The 19506-nt window shown below is 40.3% G+C and overlaps 1 protein-coding gene across 1 annotated transcript in view; it reads right to left on the bottom strand.

The window, feature by feature from the left end:
• Nucleotides 1-19506, bottom strand: part of plcb1l (phospholipase C beta 1-like) — a 104645-nt gene that overhangs the window by 58971 nt on the left and 26168 nt on the right. Inside the window, exon 3 of the mRNA XM_083898286.1 lies at nucleotides 13105-13173. Within this exon, the coding sequence (XP_083754412.1) occupies nucleotides 13105-13173 (69 nt within the window). The remainder of the gene's footprint in view (nucleotides 1-13104; nucleotides 13174-19506) is intronic.

Here is a 19506-nt window from a genome sequence, read left to right as displayed (position 1 = left end):
GTGACAGTGGCTGTTCCACAATGGCTTCATTTTCATGACCCAGTAGCTACGTCCATTAATATAAACAGTATATCAAAGACTGTTAACCACGAGACAGCAGGGTTGTTGGGGGCTTTTTCCAGATAATTGAAGAGATATCGTAGTATGTGCTTTAAACAGCTGGGTCATTCGGGTTGCTTACAAAACCGCCTGAGGAAACAGTTGAGTATCACCCAGTTAACACTACTGTTTCACATAGAGAGTCAAACTCAACTGTGTGGCATAATCACGAGCATAAACAGGCCTAATTGGGTCTCCAAATCCCTCGGCAAACATTTAAAGATCCTTGTTAAACATCGTGCAGTGATAATTGAGATTTATCCTGCGTCTGTAGTCATCATTTAGCCTTTTGCCATCATTAGCTTCACTGTGACATAGAGAGCCTGCTGTTCCGACACCCCCGGACCATCTGCCAGGCCAGAACATGCCAGCCACCAACCAAAGAACCAACCAACCAGTCGCTATACCACCTTTGCATAATGCCCCATTTGGTATGGCATCTGTGTACTCCACTGATCTGCCAACAAAGGATTACCCATTGTTTGAATGGCTCTTTGGATAACAATACTCAAATAGCCATTTAGTCATATGATGTTTGAGGTAGCAGTGAGCTGACAGTGACGTCTGGGGACGAGACCATTTCAAGATGCCATGGTGTTAGTGCCATCCAAGATAGACATGAACATTCAATGTGGAACTAGCCTCCATATCTGATTGGCTTTAATTCTGTGACCCGTCTCTGGTAAAACATGATAATCAGTCCACGATCGTTCTACGCAAGGCAACAGACACCTCTGCTACTTCTGATCCTCATTAGGCAGTCTCGCTTTCAGATTGCAGACCAGTAGATGCGTCTTAACAGTGGCAATCATCTGTTAACTAGATGTGAGACAGAAGATAGGAACAGTAAACTCATCCATGGACAACTTTGGATTGTGTAAAATCTCAGTGAGCTTTTCACTGGGATATTACCCTCACCAAAAAGCACATATGAATGGTTTACTGTCATAGCAAATGGCCAAACATCTAGTTCTCTAACAATGCCAGTCTACCATGCCAAGCCAAACCAATTCATACCACACAGAGATCTTCCTCTACACTGGTTTGCAGGCTGAGGTAGGTTTTATAAAGACTGTAAATTATGTTTGGTGGACATACAACTGAGAAAGTAAAAACAAAAACACAACACAGAGATCCAATGACAGTATTTACTGGCAGAGATCACTGATTTGGAGAAAGGTTTCCAATTGCATTACATTACATAGTGAAATAAAAATAATCCCACCTGTTAACCTGTTGTTCCTTAAATTACAGTATCTCTGAATCGAGCATGGGTTACCTGATGCTCATGACCTGGTGTGCCTTACAAACAAATGTAGTAGTAAGGGGGATTATTTCTTTTTCTACACAGCATTTTTGGCAAAGTGTTACACTTGTGAAATAGAACCTGCAGTCTGTCAGCTACTAAATAATGTGGTGTCCAGACTGAAAGTGAAATGGCAGCAACAACAAAAAAATCACTGTTCAAAGCCTAGTTTATCCCAACAACATTGGATGAAGAAAAACAAGTGAGCGAAAAGAAAAACATTTGCATGCCACATCCACTCATTCTGGTCTTTTGGACAATAAATAGTTGGAGGGCGCTCTGTGGTTTCTAGAGCAGCAGCTTTGAGAATCAGACGTTTTCTTTTCTAACCCTCCTGAGATTTACTATCGAAAACCAATTAAGTCTTTGGTGTTCTTGTGTGCTTGGAAGGGACTGTTGCAGGGAGTAAGAAAGGTCACCTGTCTCTGTATGTCTTCAAGTTGGAAAGGTCATTAAAATAAAAACATCCACAATACCCACATTTATAGTCACAGAAATGATCAAAACCAATGTTCAGCACATACACCTTTCACACCTATGTAATCAATGGTGTTAAGAGCTGCCGTGTGTGACAATGTGTTGCCAATTAAGAGAATTACCAAGAGCTGCTTTCTCACCTCATCCAGCCTCCACAATGTGCGCACCGTGTACTTTATTTCTTGTAAAGATTATAGAAAGGTGGGAAAAACCCTGGTGGAGATATCGATCATGCCAATTAAATCTGAACAGATTCAAGATGAAGGAGATGTTTACTCTTGTCTGCAGGCATGTCAGATGTTTGTTTAACAATACAATCGCAGAGTCTGTTTGCAAAATGAGATATCTGGAGTTGGAAATAATCGATGATCATTAGCATCATTGCTTCATTAGCGCTTCTTCATTAGCATATGGGATCCTTGGCAAAGTGCGGCAAATTAAAGTTTGTAATTAACGTTATGAATGATTGAAGACCTTTGCTTACAAATTTGTCAACTCCCATTTCTCAAAAAATACTGTTAGAAATGACGGTTAAAATTGGATGGAGCTGTGCATGTTGAGCTTCAAATCTCCCATCCAGCGGATGGTTTACTGCAGATTTTTATTTGAACTTCTTTAAATGGGACCCTTCAATCACTTGGAGAATAAATTTGGGGGCGGCTAAAATATCTCAGCAAATGAGAGAGAAGAGAAGAGAAGGGTAATTAGTGGTCAGTTTGAACCTTCTTGTCAAATGGCAGAAAGTTGTGGCATGTCAGAACACCTTTCCTGTCCTCATTATCTTTTTCTTCATCATATGTGCCTTATGTTTCCATGGTAACAGACCCATCAGACTGGTCATAACCTTTTTTTACTTGGCTGCATGTTGGGGTGGTATATATCGGTATATGTGTGTGTGTGCGGGGATATCGAGACAGTGTGAAGGCCACAGCATGTCTTCAGTGAGAGTCAATGCCATTGTTTGCTCAGTATTTTCTTCTTGTCACTGAGTAATTTTAATAATACACATGGATGATTTACTGAGATAATTATGTGCTGAGATTTACTGAGGTGCTCATATTTATAATACAATTGACATACCATATGAACAAGCTTGACTGTGAATTATATAGATATAAAGTGCAAGTCAGAGGTGGTCTATGCAAGGTGGTCAAAGCTAAGCATGATAGGAAATATTAGGATCTCTGCTTGGCAACTGGAATAGAAATAGCTAAATTGAGATGTTATTGTTCAATATTCAAACACCTAAAACCAATGATTTATTACACCAGCAGAGAATTATATTAAATCTGTCAGCTTAAAGTAGTGGACAAATCTGGATGGATAATTGCACAACACAATGTTATAGCAATATGCTGCTTTGAAACATTCATATTAATTAATTATTCATTGATATTAAAATGACTTCAGGGATATGTGTGTGCACAGCTATCTAATTTCAGTGTGGACTGACCTTTCTTGTCCTTTGAAACTAAAATGGGTGTCATGTGTTAACGCCACTTTTTTCCTTCACAAGCTAAACAAAAGTGACTTTCTTCAAGCCACGGCCTTCTTCTCTGAGTCTGAAAGCGCTCGACTTGACTGGTTCTTATTTATTCAGCTCCAGTTCCAGTGGGAGGACTTTTGCTGGGTTAACAAAATGTCACGTTTGATTTCACTGTGGGAATCAAGTGACTTGAAGAAGAGTTCCAAGTTCCACTAGAACAGATTGAAACAAGAACCAGAAACCAGTCTTCTTAGGTACAGACACTACAGATAGGTACAGATCACTGTTTGTCTCCTATATGATATATTTAACTGACATTTCCTATTCAAACAACCACTGATTTATAAAGGAAAATCATGAACATTTACAAGGGTGTACATTCATTCATACATACATACACACACCATTTTCAGGATTTATCAATGCATAGTGTATGTACAGAATATAGATTCCAGTCATTTCACATCTTCTGTGTAGTTCATTTACTCTTACTCCTCCTGACTTCTTTGTTTTGCCTTTGATTTCCTCCTCTGTTGTTATTGTGGTTTGTCTGGAATGATTGTAATAATAATGGGACTTTGTGATTGCATCAAACCAACAGTTTTCTCTTTGAATTTATTTGACACACTGCACAGTCCACCGAGTCGTCTTTGCTTGACTCAATAAGAGGAACAACTGAGAGAACAAATACGATTTTGTTAATAATTGACATTATTGGATGTAACAACTTCATGTGAAAAACTGTTATTGTTTCGGCAGATCCATAAAGAGGACAAACACATTCATATCCCTTATTACCTCTTTTGTTCCTGCCTCTTTCAGGCCAGATTATACACAAATCACACCTCTCTTTTCCTGAGTATGTCGTCCCTGGGTTTGGGACATTGCATTGGCTGTTCTACTGAAGGTGGGGACTTTATCTGAACAGGTGCACCATTATTCTCCTTTTTGCCTTTTCACCTAGATAGTCATCTCTGAACCCATTTTGGTAACTATGCCTCTGTGCAAACACAGCCGGCTCTGTTCATTGCTACACAGTCTCTGTTTCATTTGTTCATTCATTCAGTCACCCCTTTCCTCATCCATCATGGCCCTGCCAGCCGCTCAGTCTTCAACTAACCTGCGACATGAATAACTACTGTAAGTAGTGCAAAGAGAGAGTAAGCATCACCTTCGATTTCTCCATGAGCAGTAATGAGATGGCTTGCTTTGCACCAAGGGAATTCATCTGTGTGCAGGGATGGCCTAAGTAATTGACTGAAGAATCAAACCCAAACCCATCAGGTCCCATCAAGCTAACCTTTTATTTTCCTCCTACTTCTTTTTTGTCTCTGCCTGCCTCTACTGCCGATGCTCGCCTAGAGGTTACATCAATGTGTGACACTGATCAATTGCTTGTCTTTGATGACAAATGGTGCTGCAGCTACCTTTATGGAAATCAATGAGTCCATACATGCGTTTACTTTAATCACCTCTTACTGCAAGCTGCCATTTGCCTTGCAGACAAATCCCACTGATGAAAACGGCAGTCAGGAGCAACAATATCCAATCTCTGCGTCACATATTGGCACCGACTGAATTGACAGTTTGATTGAGTGCACCAGACCAGAGTCTGAATGGTAGGATATGATACATACCTGGCATGTTTATTTCTGTGGCCACCTTAACTTGAAGAGCCATGAATATGATTGTCTTTGAGTGTGGTGTGTGCATGTGTGAGTGAATCATGTCTAAAATGGGAGTGCGTAGGAGTTCTCTCTGCAGACCTCTCAACTAGAAAAAAGTTGAACGCCTCCGTGCACTAAAATGTCTCAAAGCAGAGTCCACTGGGGAAAAAGAGAAGGAGCCACACTTACATTAATTAACCTCACTGTGACACATGCATACACAAACATCTCTTCATTTTTCCACTGGAGAGGTTTGAACATTTCTCATTTTAAACGTCTACACAAACTGTAAATCTTTGGGTTTTAAGATGGACTTTGACTTGGATGAAAGAACAGAAGTAATATAACCACCATTGATTGACTGATGGGCTCAATTAAAGCTCCACTTACCTTTCTTGAATTTTTACACTTTTCTTTTGTAATCTTAAATTGCTCCTAATAAGCGTATGGCACTCTAAAACATAAGATTAACCCACCAGGTTTTGAAACTCATCATTATTTAATTCTCATATTATTATGATAAAAGTATGACCAATTAAAATATTCGGACCGAATAAAATAATTCGGCGAGCTAGAAAGTATAGCTTTAAGTGATTAAAAATCACAATTTCCTGAAGAGAAAAGAATAATATGTTTGTTCTGAAGAGCTTTGAAGGGAATGTTTGGCATTATTAAGTTAATGATGAGCCAATTCTCAAAAACCTGATTATTCTTGTATGTATTTAATCAGTGAATCTGTATCGATCCACAAACCATTTAGCAAGTGTCAACTCTGCTCTAATACCGAAGCAGAATGTCCTTCAATCACTCGTACTGTCAGACAGACACACACACACGCCATTTTCATCGACTGCCTGCTTAAAATCTTTCTCAAACCATCTTTGCTCATTTACACATTTGTCAGTCGTGAGGGTTTGATCATTAATACACCACAAAAACAATAATTGGCTAAAGTATTCTATTGTGGCACACAGCCATGTGACACTACACTACAGGCTATTAGGGTGAGCAAGATGTACTGCGAGATGCATCTGACTAAATTTCATAGGTTGGCGCTGATCCCTGAATGTCAGCATGTAAGCAGGGATCAACTGTTATTTCTCTGTGTGCGTGCAGCAGGTGAGGCCGCGGTTTGAATTTCAATTTGTCTATCTGGGATGTGGGTGAGACAATCATGGTTGTATATATATATATGTATATATATATATACTGTATATATATATATATATATACATATATATATATGAATTACTGAGCCATCAGTACAATACAAGCATATGTACATATTATTACATCACTGAGATATTCCACAAACGACACCGCTTTATAACACACATAAGCTCTAACTCCACACCGACTGCCACACTCACACCATAAATCAGCCACTTGTTCAGTGATAAGCTGAAATGTGGCTCAACTAGTCTTGCTATTAATGTCGAGTATCACAATGTGTAATATTTTAACACCAGCTGAGCCAGTTTGACGCGCCTAAATACATATGAAAGATGATATTAGGTTATATTTAGTGAGAGATTTCGGACAAAAGGCCTTCCCACCTCAACAACAACACAAATAAACAGCAAAAAAAAGTACAAATCACTTAATCCTCACTATTAACATGAAACACACAGAATGCAAATTCTACCACTGCCGACAAAACATAACAGCAGAACTAATGAGATGACCTTGTAAAGCAGCATGGAATCATGGGAATTGTTGTCCAAGGAAAACTTGTGTCAGAATGTGAAGCAAACTGCAATGAGTAATTGTGATTCCATTAGGGACAAAAACACATAAACAGAACGCATAAACAAAAACATAAACCTCACTCTGATGATTCATGGGGAGTTTTCGCTGTCACATTTGCACTTTTGCTATGTGCGTGACGGTAGACGTTGAGGTAATCGGAAGCCATGCAGCTATTGTTGTGTAATGCACAGACGAGTCATAGGAGTGCATGTATGTCAGAGAGTCAGAGTAAGTACACTGTACATCTTGTTGCCTGTTAAGGCGCTCATTAAATTCTGTCAGCGGATGTTGAGTGAAGTGGATGACGTCATTAAAAGGAGACATTGACTAGAAATATGGATTTCTATGGATTTAAAGTGTGTTGGAAATGTTTTGGTGAGTGTAAGCACACAGTGTAACGCAAAAAACGTTACATACAGTAGTATATCCTTAAATATCCTTAAGCGAATCAATTATGAGGACCAGAAAAACAAAAATCATGCCTGGGAAGAAACACATGGTCACCATCATCTATCAATGATGAGCTGGTGCTCAAACATTTTACTGAATAAAACTGAAAATCAAACAAAAAAAAACATTTTTGTTGAAAAAAAATTAAATTAAGAAGAGAACTTTGTTCAGTTTCTTAGATTTTACCACTTCACTGCTTCAGGATTGGCTTTAAGGTGTCTGTCAGTCACTTTGAAGATTTGAAGAAGGCCTTGTTTGTTGTGAGCAGTCCCAGCAGTGTGCATTAGCTTATTTGAAGATTTTTTTTAATGTCATGTTGTCAACAAAATGCATCTCGATTGGTTAGATATGTACCTGCCAGAAGTGAAAACTCCCCTCACTGATGTGACAAACAGCTAAGACTGAATACAGGTTAAAGAAACTGCCACTGTGATGCAAAACTTAAATGACAGCCTCTACACACTGTGTCAAGTTTCACATAATTTAGCTGACGTCATATATTTTGACTGTCACAAATCTTGTCCGTCTCTGTTACAACTACTGACACTTATTTTGATAGCGTGCAATGTACTGTCCATCATCAGAATACCAAGCAAGCTTGACTGCTGACACCCCACATTCCCATAGTTACACTATTTACAGCTATGTTTCATAATACAGATGTGACCAGGCGCAGACAAAAACTCCAGGGCTGTGATTGCTGCATGTGAAGCACTTAATGTGACCCTGTCTATCATTTATTCACACCAGGTCGAGCCAAAACAACAACAACAACAAGACTATATGCCCCACAATGTTAAACCTTTTAAGATTAAAATCCATTTAACGTTTATTACAGTTTAAACTGATCTAGCCCTTTGCTTTCCAAAATGAAATTGTCTGGTTGGCATCAAGAACAGTTTTTCAAGTGTAGTTAAGAATTTGTTAAGGCACTGATTCACGGCGCCAGAAATAAATGCTGGGACATTGATACTGCACGCTGCGTTTCATGTTTATATCTGTGTAATCACAGCCATAAACACGCTGATAACACAGCAGATTTCAATAGAAAAGAGTGTTACAGAAGGCAGAACTAAACCCTGCAGTAGCTTTCTGTGCACTTGAAGGAGCTGTTAAGCACTTACTGCTGCGGGAGATAGAGCTTTGGCTGACTTTGTTGGCCAGACAGAGCAGTGGTGATAATGGTCCACTGGCCTCTCCCAGATCCTGTTACACTGCTGGGGACACACATTCTGCTCTGTAGTTAGCAGCAGTCCTCACTGCTGTGAGCTCAGACTGTAACAGTGCCGGTTGCTGCTTCCTTTTCATCTGAAAATAAATGTTTGAAGAAAAAAAAAATGCCTCTGCAGGAAATAAACACAGAGGTAGTGATTCTATGTTCTACATTTTACCAACATGTTACATTACATTACTGTACAATAACAAGAATTAACTGTCATTCACATCCATGTGATTACCATGTGTGTCTCAGCACAAAACAGTGGCTGCAACTGTTTGGACAATCCATCATTGTTAACTATCCACTGTGAAAGCACTGTCTCGCTCTCAGTTGATTGTGATTAAGCCGATGGCTTTATTGGCTCTTATAGTTATTTTTTTTAAAGAATTTTATAATGTGCACACGAGTACAGCTCTGAGCTCATTTACCCCTTTTACATCCTGATCCTCTGACCAGTTGCTCCTGGCTGTTCCTGGGTCAACGCATGGGGTTATGGCTTTGGAATAGTTTACTATTTATAGTTAAATATTCTGCTTCCATAGACTTTTATGTATTCATGTATTTAAGACTTTTCCAAAGCAAACTTCATGGATAAATTTGACTTCACTCCACTTGTGAAAAGCCTCTTCAAGGCACTCTGCTCTATGTGTGAAATCTAGCAATGCTACAACCCAAAAGTTTGAGAACATTTCCTGCTTGTGTATGTGTGACAATGTGAGAGTCTCAACAACCACCTGCTACACCCAGTCATGTAGCAACAAACTGTAGTATTGTTTGACAAACACAACAAAACAATGACCAGTACATGGCAGACACCGACTGGGTGAGTTAAGGATATCTGCATAATCGCATCACAGTCTGCACATTCTGCCCACCTACAGTGGAACCAACAGCTGTGCCTGCCTGTCGTCTTATTTCCATTTTTAAAAAAGGACAAAAAAGTCTGCTCGAGAGAACATAACAATTGTATATTACAGCCCGAACGGCACAGGCTAGATATGTTTTAGACTCATATCGGTTTGGTTGTCAAAGAGGCAGAGACAATTTGTGTGTCAGACACGCGATGTAAACAGCATGGTGCAAGAGATACTAATCACATTTTCCTCTTGCCCGTTCTGCAGAGAACAATTTAGGCAAAAAAAAAGCAGAGAAGGACCGAACGAGACTTAAATGATGCCCTTTGCAGTGTGTAAAGAGGCACAATGATGTACAGCGATGTACAAGTTAGTCAGACAGCAAGGAGTTTATCCAGCAACAGAAGATGTTATTGCTGTTTAGATGGAGGTGAGGAGAGGGAACATGTTGTGCGGGAACAAGCTAATCTGCTGATTTAATAAAGAGACGATATTAATGGCTGCTTTGGAACAGTGGGGCTCGCTGAAGTGGTGTCAGTGTGGGCTCAGACTGGGTTTTCCTAGATGTTAAATGTAGTATTATATAGTGTTAAATAGATCTGCATGAATTAAATGAAGATACCATCAGCTAATCATACCTTTGTCATGCAGTACTTAAAGTTACAGTTGGCTTTTGTCCAGCAAGTATCTTTTTTACATATTAAATAATTATTACTATTAAATAATGTTTTATAGAGTAAAAACAACCCAACATAATCTCTATTGTTTATTATCCTCACGTCCCCCCCTGTAATCTGCATTGATAGAAGAAATTCTCCGGCTATTTGAGGCTATATGAAGTGGATGATTATCAGTGTTGTGCTTTGCTCATCAGACCTGAGAGTGTGATTTGTTTCTGGAGTCAGCCGTCAAAAAGTGGTTGGCTATTGTCATTTTGATAAGCGGCCAATCTAATCAGCTTGAATGATGATGGGGTGGACACGCGCTAATTAGCATCGGCAATCTGAGCAGCATAGAACAAAGGGACGCTGCTTTTGTTGTACCTCGTCGTTCTAGGCAGCGTATATGTACTTCTGTGTGGGTTTTGCATCTACGCAAGTTTGCCTTCACTGTGTGTGAGTGTGTGAGAGCTGCTCTTTATTAAAGGTATTTGTATTTGTGTGTGTGTGTGCTTGTGTCTTCACAGGGATAATACATGAATCATTACTGGGTAGCTGGAGCCCGTGGGCAGGGTGGCACAAGTTTATCACAGGTCAGACAAATCGCCCACACACACACTGCGAGCCAGATTTGCAGCACAGCAGCCTGCTCCCAATCTTAATGACGTTCAAACTCAAATTCCAATACTGCTTTAAAGGCAGTATAAAGTAACTCGAGCTGCTGCACACAAAAAAGAGCCGAGAAGAGGCCAGCCAAGCCAGCCTTTTTCATCTGGAGACCATTTCTAGCCAATCTCCGAGCAATGATTGTATCTGAGTCTGATATTGTTCAGTCGACACGCAGGACTCTCGAGTGGCAACAGTGAAGGTACCGCTGCAGTCCAGTATCTCATCTTGACTGTGCTGCAACTTCCATGAACAAATAACGGCTGTTGGGAATTTGAATCAAAGCGGAAGGAGAAAGCACGTACTGTAAATATAAAACCAACAGAGTGGAATGATGAGCAGAGTCTAATGATGAGCAGAGTCTATATAAAAAGAATTCTTCTTTGGATCCATGTACTCACCTGTAGCCCAGAACAGAGAACATAGAATATTGATCGGTTTCATTGATTTCCATGGGAAGGCACTAATTGTGACTGATCTGCTTTAGTTGTTACTTTGCCATGAAAGCCACAGTGTATTTTGACTATGGCTAAACAATTTGTTGTTTTCAAATGATGTTTAAAAAAAATATATAATAATAATAATAATATTGTAGTCTTCAAGTCCCCTTAATTTTAGTGTGTTACTTAAATCATGTATTGTACTATTGTAAAATGAGTTCACACAACGCTGATGAAGTCTATCAGCACCACACACCTCTCTCTGTTGCTCAGTATAGTGGCGTTTAGCTCTCGTGTCGCTCTGAAACATTCCCACGCTGCACACAAGACGTGATCTGTTTTACATCAAGACAGATGGAGGACACAGGTGGTGATGCTTCTCCCCCGCCACCCGTCCGCCCCTGCACTGCCGCTGTATACACAAACACCACCTCAGTCAGGTCTGACAGTTCTGCTTGACAAAGCCTGTTTTCAGATGTTCTGCACCATAGAAATAAATGTCACATGGTGTTTCTGTTCAAAAAGGCAGAATAACAACATAAACTTAATGTTATTCACTGCAGCTTTAAGCTTTTGTTAAAAAAGTCTTATCCCAATGGTAATAAATCAGAAAAAAACACTATCTGCCAAAAATGTTCTGCCCTTATTATCATATACAGTATATTCTGATCTGTGTAAAGCCTTCCCCATTCTGGCTAGATCCTCCCAATTTGTGAGGAAAAGTGTTGTCCACCTGCAGCAACTGCTGCCTGGTATTATCTGTGCTTCACACCTGACATCTGCCTTTGACCTCATATAATCTCTGTGTCCTTCAACCATTCCTTTCATCCTTTATGTCGCCCTTTTCAGTATTTTTGTACAAAATAAAACATCTTCTCATCTCTCTGCTTTCTTCCCTATCCTCTCCACAGTCTGCAACCCCCTCACAGCCAGTTCCCACCCTTCTTTCCCTCCTCTCATCCATTCCTCAGACACTGTGTCTCACTGGTGCTTCCATTAAAATACCCAGGGTGCATCGTTGCACCATCTCCCAGTAATGGATTTCCAATGCTTCGACCATCCAGCCTGTCACGTGATCATGTCTCCTCCCTGGGCTTCATCACTCAGTAAAGCTGTTTAGAAATGCATGAATCCTCTCTGTGTTATTGTTCTCATTCCATCATTACTCATCCCCCAGATAGAGCCACAGTGTACAAACCCCCACCTGCTTCTCCTGCTGCACCCAGTCAAACTGATAAAGATGGCCACCGCAATGCAACATCAAAAGATTGACTTGGTCCTCCAGCTCGATAAAACTGACTTATTATATGAAGATACCAATAAAAGTGTAAAAGAATGTGGCTTATTGTTCTAATCATAGCTCGATGATTGGAACATTAACTGTGAGAAATGGATTTAGCTTTGTAATTACACCACACCGTGCCAAAATCCTTTGCAATTATTGTGCCAGATTTTTAAATGTGTGCATGAATTTTCTGCTTGTTTCTCACAAACACCAGCATTTTAATGAGCTGTGAATTTTTTTTTTTTTTTCCTTTGAAAAAAAATCATCCATGCACTGTTAGTGTGTGGGTTTGAATTCAAGTCACACTTTTGTCTTCACATCGCTCTGTAAACACGGCAATGGGCAGATGGACTGTGAAAAGTTGAATCACACAGTTGCACACAAATACATGTCAATCAGTTGGTTTACTGTCAGTCAGTACATCCATCTGAACTCGTTTCGCTCGTCTCCATCACAGAGTTCTTGGCTAGACTGTGATCTGATTCATGGCCGGGCTCACACCCACACATGCCTTTCAATTCAGCGCAAAAATAAACACTAACACAGCAAATCATCACTCTAAAGCTCTCCCCCCCAATTCATTGCGCTTTTCATTTTATTCACAGAGACTTAACATGCGACAACAAGCAAAACAACTAGGAATTGCTGTTCTTGAATCAATACACATTATCGCATAGACATAATAAAAAAAAACAAGACAGCATCTAAATAAATGAACAACAGGCTGGGTCACCACTTTGAGCTTACCTTTGGCGTTTTGGTGCACTTTCCATTTCTGGCATCTCTAATGTAGGCTATATCCAGTAGGTCTGTTTCCTGGAATTAAAGAAGATGCACAGATCAGTCGGTGATTGCGTGAATTCACACACAAAAATACACTGGCCCTTTCCATATCTATACCAGCTGGGCTGCACGATACAGGGATGATGATACATTGGGTACATTTTCAAAAGTGGTACTCAATACTGTTTATACTGTCGCTATAGAGCCTCCTCTAGCAGGGCATGAGAGCAGAGTAGAGCAGGAGTGAGCACTGAAAGATTTGAAGTAGTGTTGAAGAAATAACAGCAGCATATGTGAGGAAGAGGAGGATGGGGAAGCACCTCTGTGCTCACAGTGAGAAAGTGAAAGTGGCTTCCTCAGGATACATTATTTTTACACTAAACAGTGTTGTACGTATCACCATTGACACAATATGAACAATATAAACATGTGATCTATAAACGGAATTGTTAAGATCATATTACAGTTTTTTTGTATCTATTGAGAGGAGTGGAAGATAAGGGAAGGAGTCAAGTGGCTGAAGGCCCGCTGCCAAGTAGGTGTCGGAGGCTAAAATAAAAACCACTGTCAGGACAACCTGCAATAAATCAATACAGCACTATCAATATTGCACCATGAAATGTCACAGTGTTTTTATACACAGTTTTAAATACCGCATACGAAAGGGGACAACATTAACCAGGAATCATGTGATCATGAATGATGAGGAAAAATCAGGACAACTGTGAAAAGTTCCCATGTTTGACTGATGTGTCACAGTACTTAACAACCACAAATACTTAAAATAAGCTCTGGACAATATCTTTGTTAAATCAGTTAAAGTACATAGAAATTGCAACACCACTCACATCACTTTTGTTGAGAGGAGTGAGAGCAAAGTGAGCTGCGGAACACTCCACACATGCTGCTGTATGATGCTCTGCAGTAACCCTGCCACAACTTGGCTACGCTCAGCTGTTTATGTGGAAGTCAAATAGCAATGAGACACCACAAGACAGCATAATCGTTGTCTACAATCGTTCTTCAGATGAGATGAAAACACTGTAAATACATCACCATTGTTATGATTTAACCAAAAAGTAAAGGCATTTTAAGTAAATGGAAACCTTGGCTCCATTGTTGATTTATTATTGATACAGTGTGGGAAGCAATGTCAGAGTTTCTTATTCCTTCTTGTTCCATCACAACATATTGTTGTAATGCAGAGGCAAAGTGGGACAGAATCCAATTGAGGTGCACTGAAATATTAACACTGCACATGGCATGGCAATGTATCTTTTTCCCTTATATTTGAATTACAAAAATGTTTCAATTGTCTGCTTTTCTTGAATTTATACACAGTATGCACCCACCCTTTTTAAATACTGCCCATATTTTAAATGCTTATTTACAAACCTGTGGTCCTTTAAATAGCCAGTAACGTGGTTAGCAGTAAATGCATACAAAGTGCAATTTTACAGATGGACCCTGCTGCCTTGCTTCAATCACCAAATCCCGTTATCTGTCTGGAGTATCTCTTCATCTGTCTGAGAGGGAGCCAGGGCATGAGGTGGAAAATTAACCAGAGTGAACTGTGTGTGTCCACTCAGCATTATCTGAGCAGACGAGGAGCAAGAGGGGTTTGACACAGTCTCCCACCAAAAATACTGGTATCTAAACATCTCAAGGCAACAGGCTTGGTGGAAAATTGCAAGATTTCTTACCTATCAAAAAATCCATACCTATATCCATACCTCAGTGGTCACCCAAGATTATTTTCTAATCCAATTTCTTGGCCATAATCTTATGTTAAGTCGATGGCTGCTTTCAAATTCTGCTACCTGACATTATGGACTTCAGAAATCCCTCAGCCATCAATAGAAACATAACTAAATAATGGTTAAAAGAGGGAATACACATGTGGCCGCTTTGCTATAGATGCACAGACAATAATGTACAAACCCCATTTCCATTTCTCATCTCAGAGACATTTCAGCAGTTAAGTGACAAGGTACTTCTGAGCACATGGGACGATGTCCATCACGATGGCATGACTATTTCTAATCCAATACCGTTTGAGGGCTTGATGTTCACACACATTCAGTAGTTGTTTCTGCCCTTGGCCTTTACACACTATGATTTCCCCTGACTCCCTAAATATTTTTACAATATTATGTTCAGTACATGATGAAAAGACAAACTTGCCCTCACAAAGTGTGGTACAAAATGTTGAACCGAGAGTTATCCTTGTTAGAATCTGCTTAGGATGTCTTTCTCCTCCTGTTTCCCCTCTTGTTCTATGACTGTTTTCCCCTGTCAGTGTGAGTGGGTGTGTTTGTGGGAGTGTCTACACCATTATCCGTTTTCCCTCCACTACCTCCAACTCGCCTTCTGTAGTTGATCCTGATTGCCACCACCCTCTGTTCCTATATTTTTTTTTTGCTAGATTCTTTGTTCTTCATACTGGTAATACTCAGTCTCCATGCTTGTTCGTACTGCACTGATGCCCTGCCAGAGTTTCTTATTTTTGCCTTTTGTTTTTTCCAGGATCACCAGCCCCCTTTTGTTCTTCTCAGCATAGACAGCTTTGGTTCTTTTGATACTGCACGTTTGTTTTTGCCTCATCCTGAGATCAACTCTTTTTTTCTTTTTTTTTACCCATCCTTGCTGTTGGCTTTGTGTTGATTTTTGGGACTCTTTGTGTTAGCATTCTTATTATCAAAGACCTTTTGCTTTATCTTTTTGACTGAGTCTGAGTGTCTGCATTTTTCTTCTGTTCTTGGTGGCAGCCTAACAATCCTTGCTTGCAAAGACCGAGCCCTTGGTAGATGATCCTTTCATACCCAGTTTTTACACCTTCACCTGCTAATTGTTGAACCTTGCAGAACAGCATTACTCTAACCCATTCAGTCTCTTTTGAGTGTATCACAGCCATTATTTTTTTTAAGTTGCATTTTTAACTTGAAATTTTATTTCAACTTGTCAGTGAACTGGAGATATGTTCGTTGTAGTTTTATCTGTTAAATAAAAGGCTCAAGTGAAGTACAAACTGCAGTTTTAATTGCATTTTGAGCAAACACCCAACATTGCAGGGCATGGAAATTGCTAGCACATAGCCCTCTATGATCATAGCACACAAATAAAATTTCTCTCTCTTCTAGAATGTGTAGCATCAATTAGACTGCTGCCGTTTGCAAAGCAGAGCCTCAGAGTCAAAGGTCAACGCCTATATCAGGTCTGCAAATGCCTGCCTTTGAAGTCACAGAGAGATGGAACACCACAGGAGGAGCAGTGGGGCTTCAGGAAGCAGCTCACTTATGAGGTGTGTTTTTTTTCTGTGCCCTCTGGACCTGCACAGTTAATGTAGATCTGAGCCAGTTTGTCGTCATTAGTTAAGTGTTAACCTGCGAAACCTCTTCAAAGGTAAAGCAAACGGGGCTGTGTGTGGGTGACAGGCTGTGTGCAGTGAAGGGAATACACACAAGCCCAATACTGTACTATCCGAATGTTTGAGTCAGCATTTTGGTACAGTGAGAAAAGGCTGAGTCATTGTGCCAATATAAATAAAAATTGATAGCAATGGTGTTTTATTATTTCTGACTTTACAAATGCCAACACAGCACAGTTACTTGATTAAAGTACTTACTTCCACTCGAGCAGTCCAGCCATCATTTCTTCTACTTGGTTTATTTCATTTATTTTCAATGTTGTGTATCTGTTAATTGCTGTCAGCCCAGATTATCGATCACATTCCTTCTTGTTCTGTCTTCCACTCTCCTATTTTCCTCCCCCTCTGTGTGTGTGTGTGTGTGTGTGTGTGTGCATCAAAACAGCGAGCAGGGTTCCTCCACTTTGCTGTAGCCTATTAACATCTACTGCACGTCCGGGAAGCAAAGAGAGCCAGCAGGTAAGAACTACAAAAATTAATGAACACGCTTAACCTTCACTGGCCCAGGGCCCTGTTTTCTTTTGCCTGCTTGTCAGTGGAGCTGCTGTTCACACAATATTTGCAATAAATTGCCTCTCCTTTAAAATGAAAACCTTTCATTTCCACATAGCAAGGGATGGTGGTGTTTTCTGGGAAACTTCGGGAGATTTATCATTGATCTGACATTCTTTCTGTTGTCAAAATTGCTCAAGCTTCAGGCAGACTGTTAATCTACAACACACTGAACAGGTGGAGCACTGTTTTTCTAAGCTAAACAGGAAAATAAAAATCAGTTCAAAGAAGTTTGAATTAACCAGGTAGGAAACATTTGGACATGGTGGATTTAGAACAACAATTTTTAGTTGACTTTATCCCTTGAAGCAAAAAAAAGAAGGTAAAAGCACAGGAAGAATGTGTCGATGTTAGAAAATAGGATGGTGGATAGAATCACAGAAAACTGTTAGCAGTGAAACAGAGAGCCAGAGGTTACCTTGCTCATATACTGTACCAACCTCTGGGTTCAAAATGGATGTGCACTCCACAGGGCACAGGGCTTCTGCTGAGCAACAGTGACAGGAAACAAAGAAAGTGTAGGTAGAAAGCAAACGAAGTGGGAGATGTCAGAAATACGACCGCCTTGTCTATGGAGTGTGTGGAGAAAACATACAGTTTTAGCTTCAACTTACTGCTATTAGTGAGTGACAGCTCATATATCCAGGAGTGCTCAATATAACCATGATAATTAAGTAGAGTTCTTCATGTCATCTATTTATATCACATAAATGTAGCCTCTGTGAGGAAATGGCAAGTACCTACTGTAAAGTAGCATCAGACTTCTTTGTAAACAGTAGCGTACTAAACAGCAGTTTTATTCGTCTGAACTTATTTTGAAAGCTTCCACCGCCAAACATTTTGGTCATCCACCAGAACAGCTGCGTCTTGAATCAGGTTGTGACCAGTTGGATGCGGTTTGCTTACTGAAGTGAGTGTCATGAGATCACAGACTGTAGACTACACCTTCCACTGGACAAAAATAAGGTGTTGTAAAGACAGAATGTATCCCAGCACTGTCTGGAAGCCAAGGGAGGCTCTGTCTGTTTATATTGCAATTTGGAATGCAACACAAGTCAAGGATAAAATTGAGGGGAACTCTGGGTTGTAAGTGGTGCAAAGGTTAATAAAGCCATTGCGTAACCAATTATAGTTTGTCCCCTGATCATAAACAGAGCTATTACTTATGTGAACGAAACACAGTATAGCTGTACAGTTGCCGTGTCTGTCCCTATAAGTGGCACTCCAGCACCACTCGGCTGCCAGCAAACACGCACTGTTATGGGGGAAAATGATTCATAAAGAGCTGTGCTTGAACCTGGTTGAGAGTCACATCCATGCTGCTGTACCACTTTTGGGTTTCTGTAGAGTGAAAGCAACAGCCCCAAAGTGATAAAGTCACAAGCCTACTCACCTGAAGTGGTTAGACAGAAGAGAAGCAAACAGAAAGCTTGTTTTTGTTGCAGGGACTTTGCATAATTTGCACTGTGCAGCCTCTTGAGACCTGGCACTGACGGTCTTAGCGCAGTATTCTGTCCAACGAGAAATCTTAGCTGGCTTACTATCTAAAATTCACAAAAGCAACTATTCAATTTTAATTATTTCCATGGATTAAACACAATTAGTCAGTCTGACTGTCGGGTGAGTCAGCAGAGGCAGAGGAGAAATGAGGTATAGCATGTGACAAAGGCCTTGAGCCAAATTGAAAAGTCGGGCTTTGCCACAAGTCTGCCCAAGGGTCTGTTTAAACTGAACAACTCATTCACTCTAGTTTTCATCTTCCCCCCTTGTCCCATGTATCCCGTTCTTTTCCTATCTTTTGTTCCTCTACACCATCATAAAACTGAGCTTAAATCTGATTTGGGGCAATGATGAGCAACCAATAAAAGCCATTTTCACTTCAGCGTGAAAAAAGAGCATACACTTAAAGGCCACATTATACTTCTCCGACTGCGTAATGCGTTATTGTGTGCGTCGTGACGGATAGGTGCTGCAATTTCCTGCCCGATCAGTAGGGGTCGCTGCGCAAGGTTGTTGTGCTTTTTTTTGTCCTGAGGACCAATCGCAGCTCTTGCCGTCTCCGTTGTCCCTTGACGGAGTGACGGACACTTAAAAAATATTCCGTGCACCCGGAGACAACGCAGAGACTCTACAACAGGTTCTGCGTCGACGCAGAGGACTCTGCGTAGACTACGCAGAGCACTTTACGCAGGAGTATAAATTGGGCTTAACAGTTGAGCATATTTCAGAGCCTCATTGGAAAGTGGTCAAAAAGCAAAATGAAATACATGCACTATAGTTCTGTAAATTGTCTTTCGTTGTCTTTGAGAAGCAGTTGGTGCAAAACGTTTTTCATCTCATGTTTATGATTTTCTGACACATAAGAATGTGTGTGTTGATGACTGATA

This window comes from Microchirus variegatus, assembly GCF_963457635.1.
Source record: "Microchirus variegatus genome assembly, chromosome: 12".
NCBI lineage: Eukaryota > Metazoa > Chordata > Actinopteri > Pleuronectiformes > Soleidae > Microchirus > Microchirus variegatus.
Note: the sequence above shows the minus strand (reverse complement) of the source record. Positions and strands in the feature narration are given on the sequence as shown.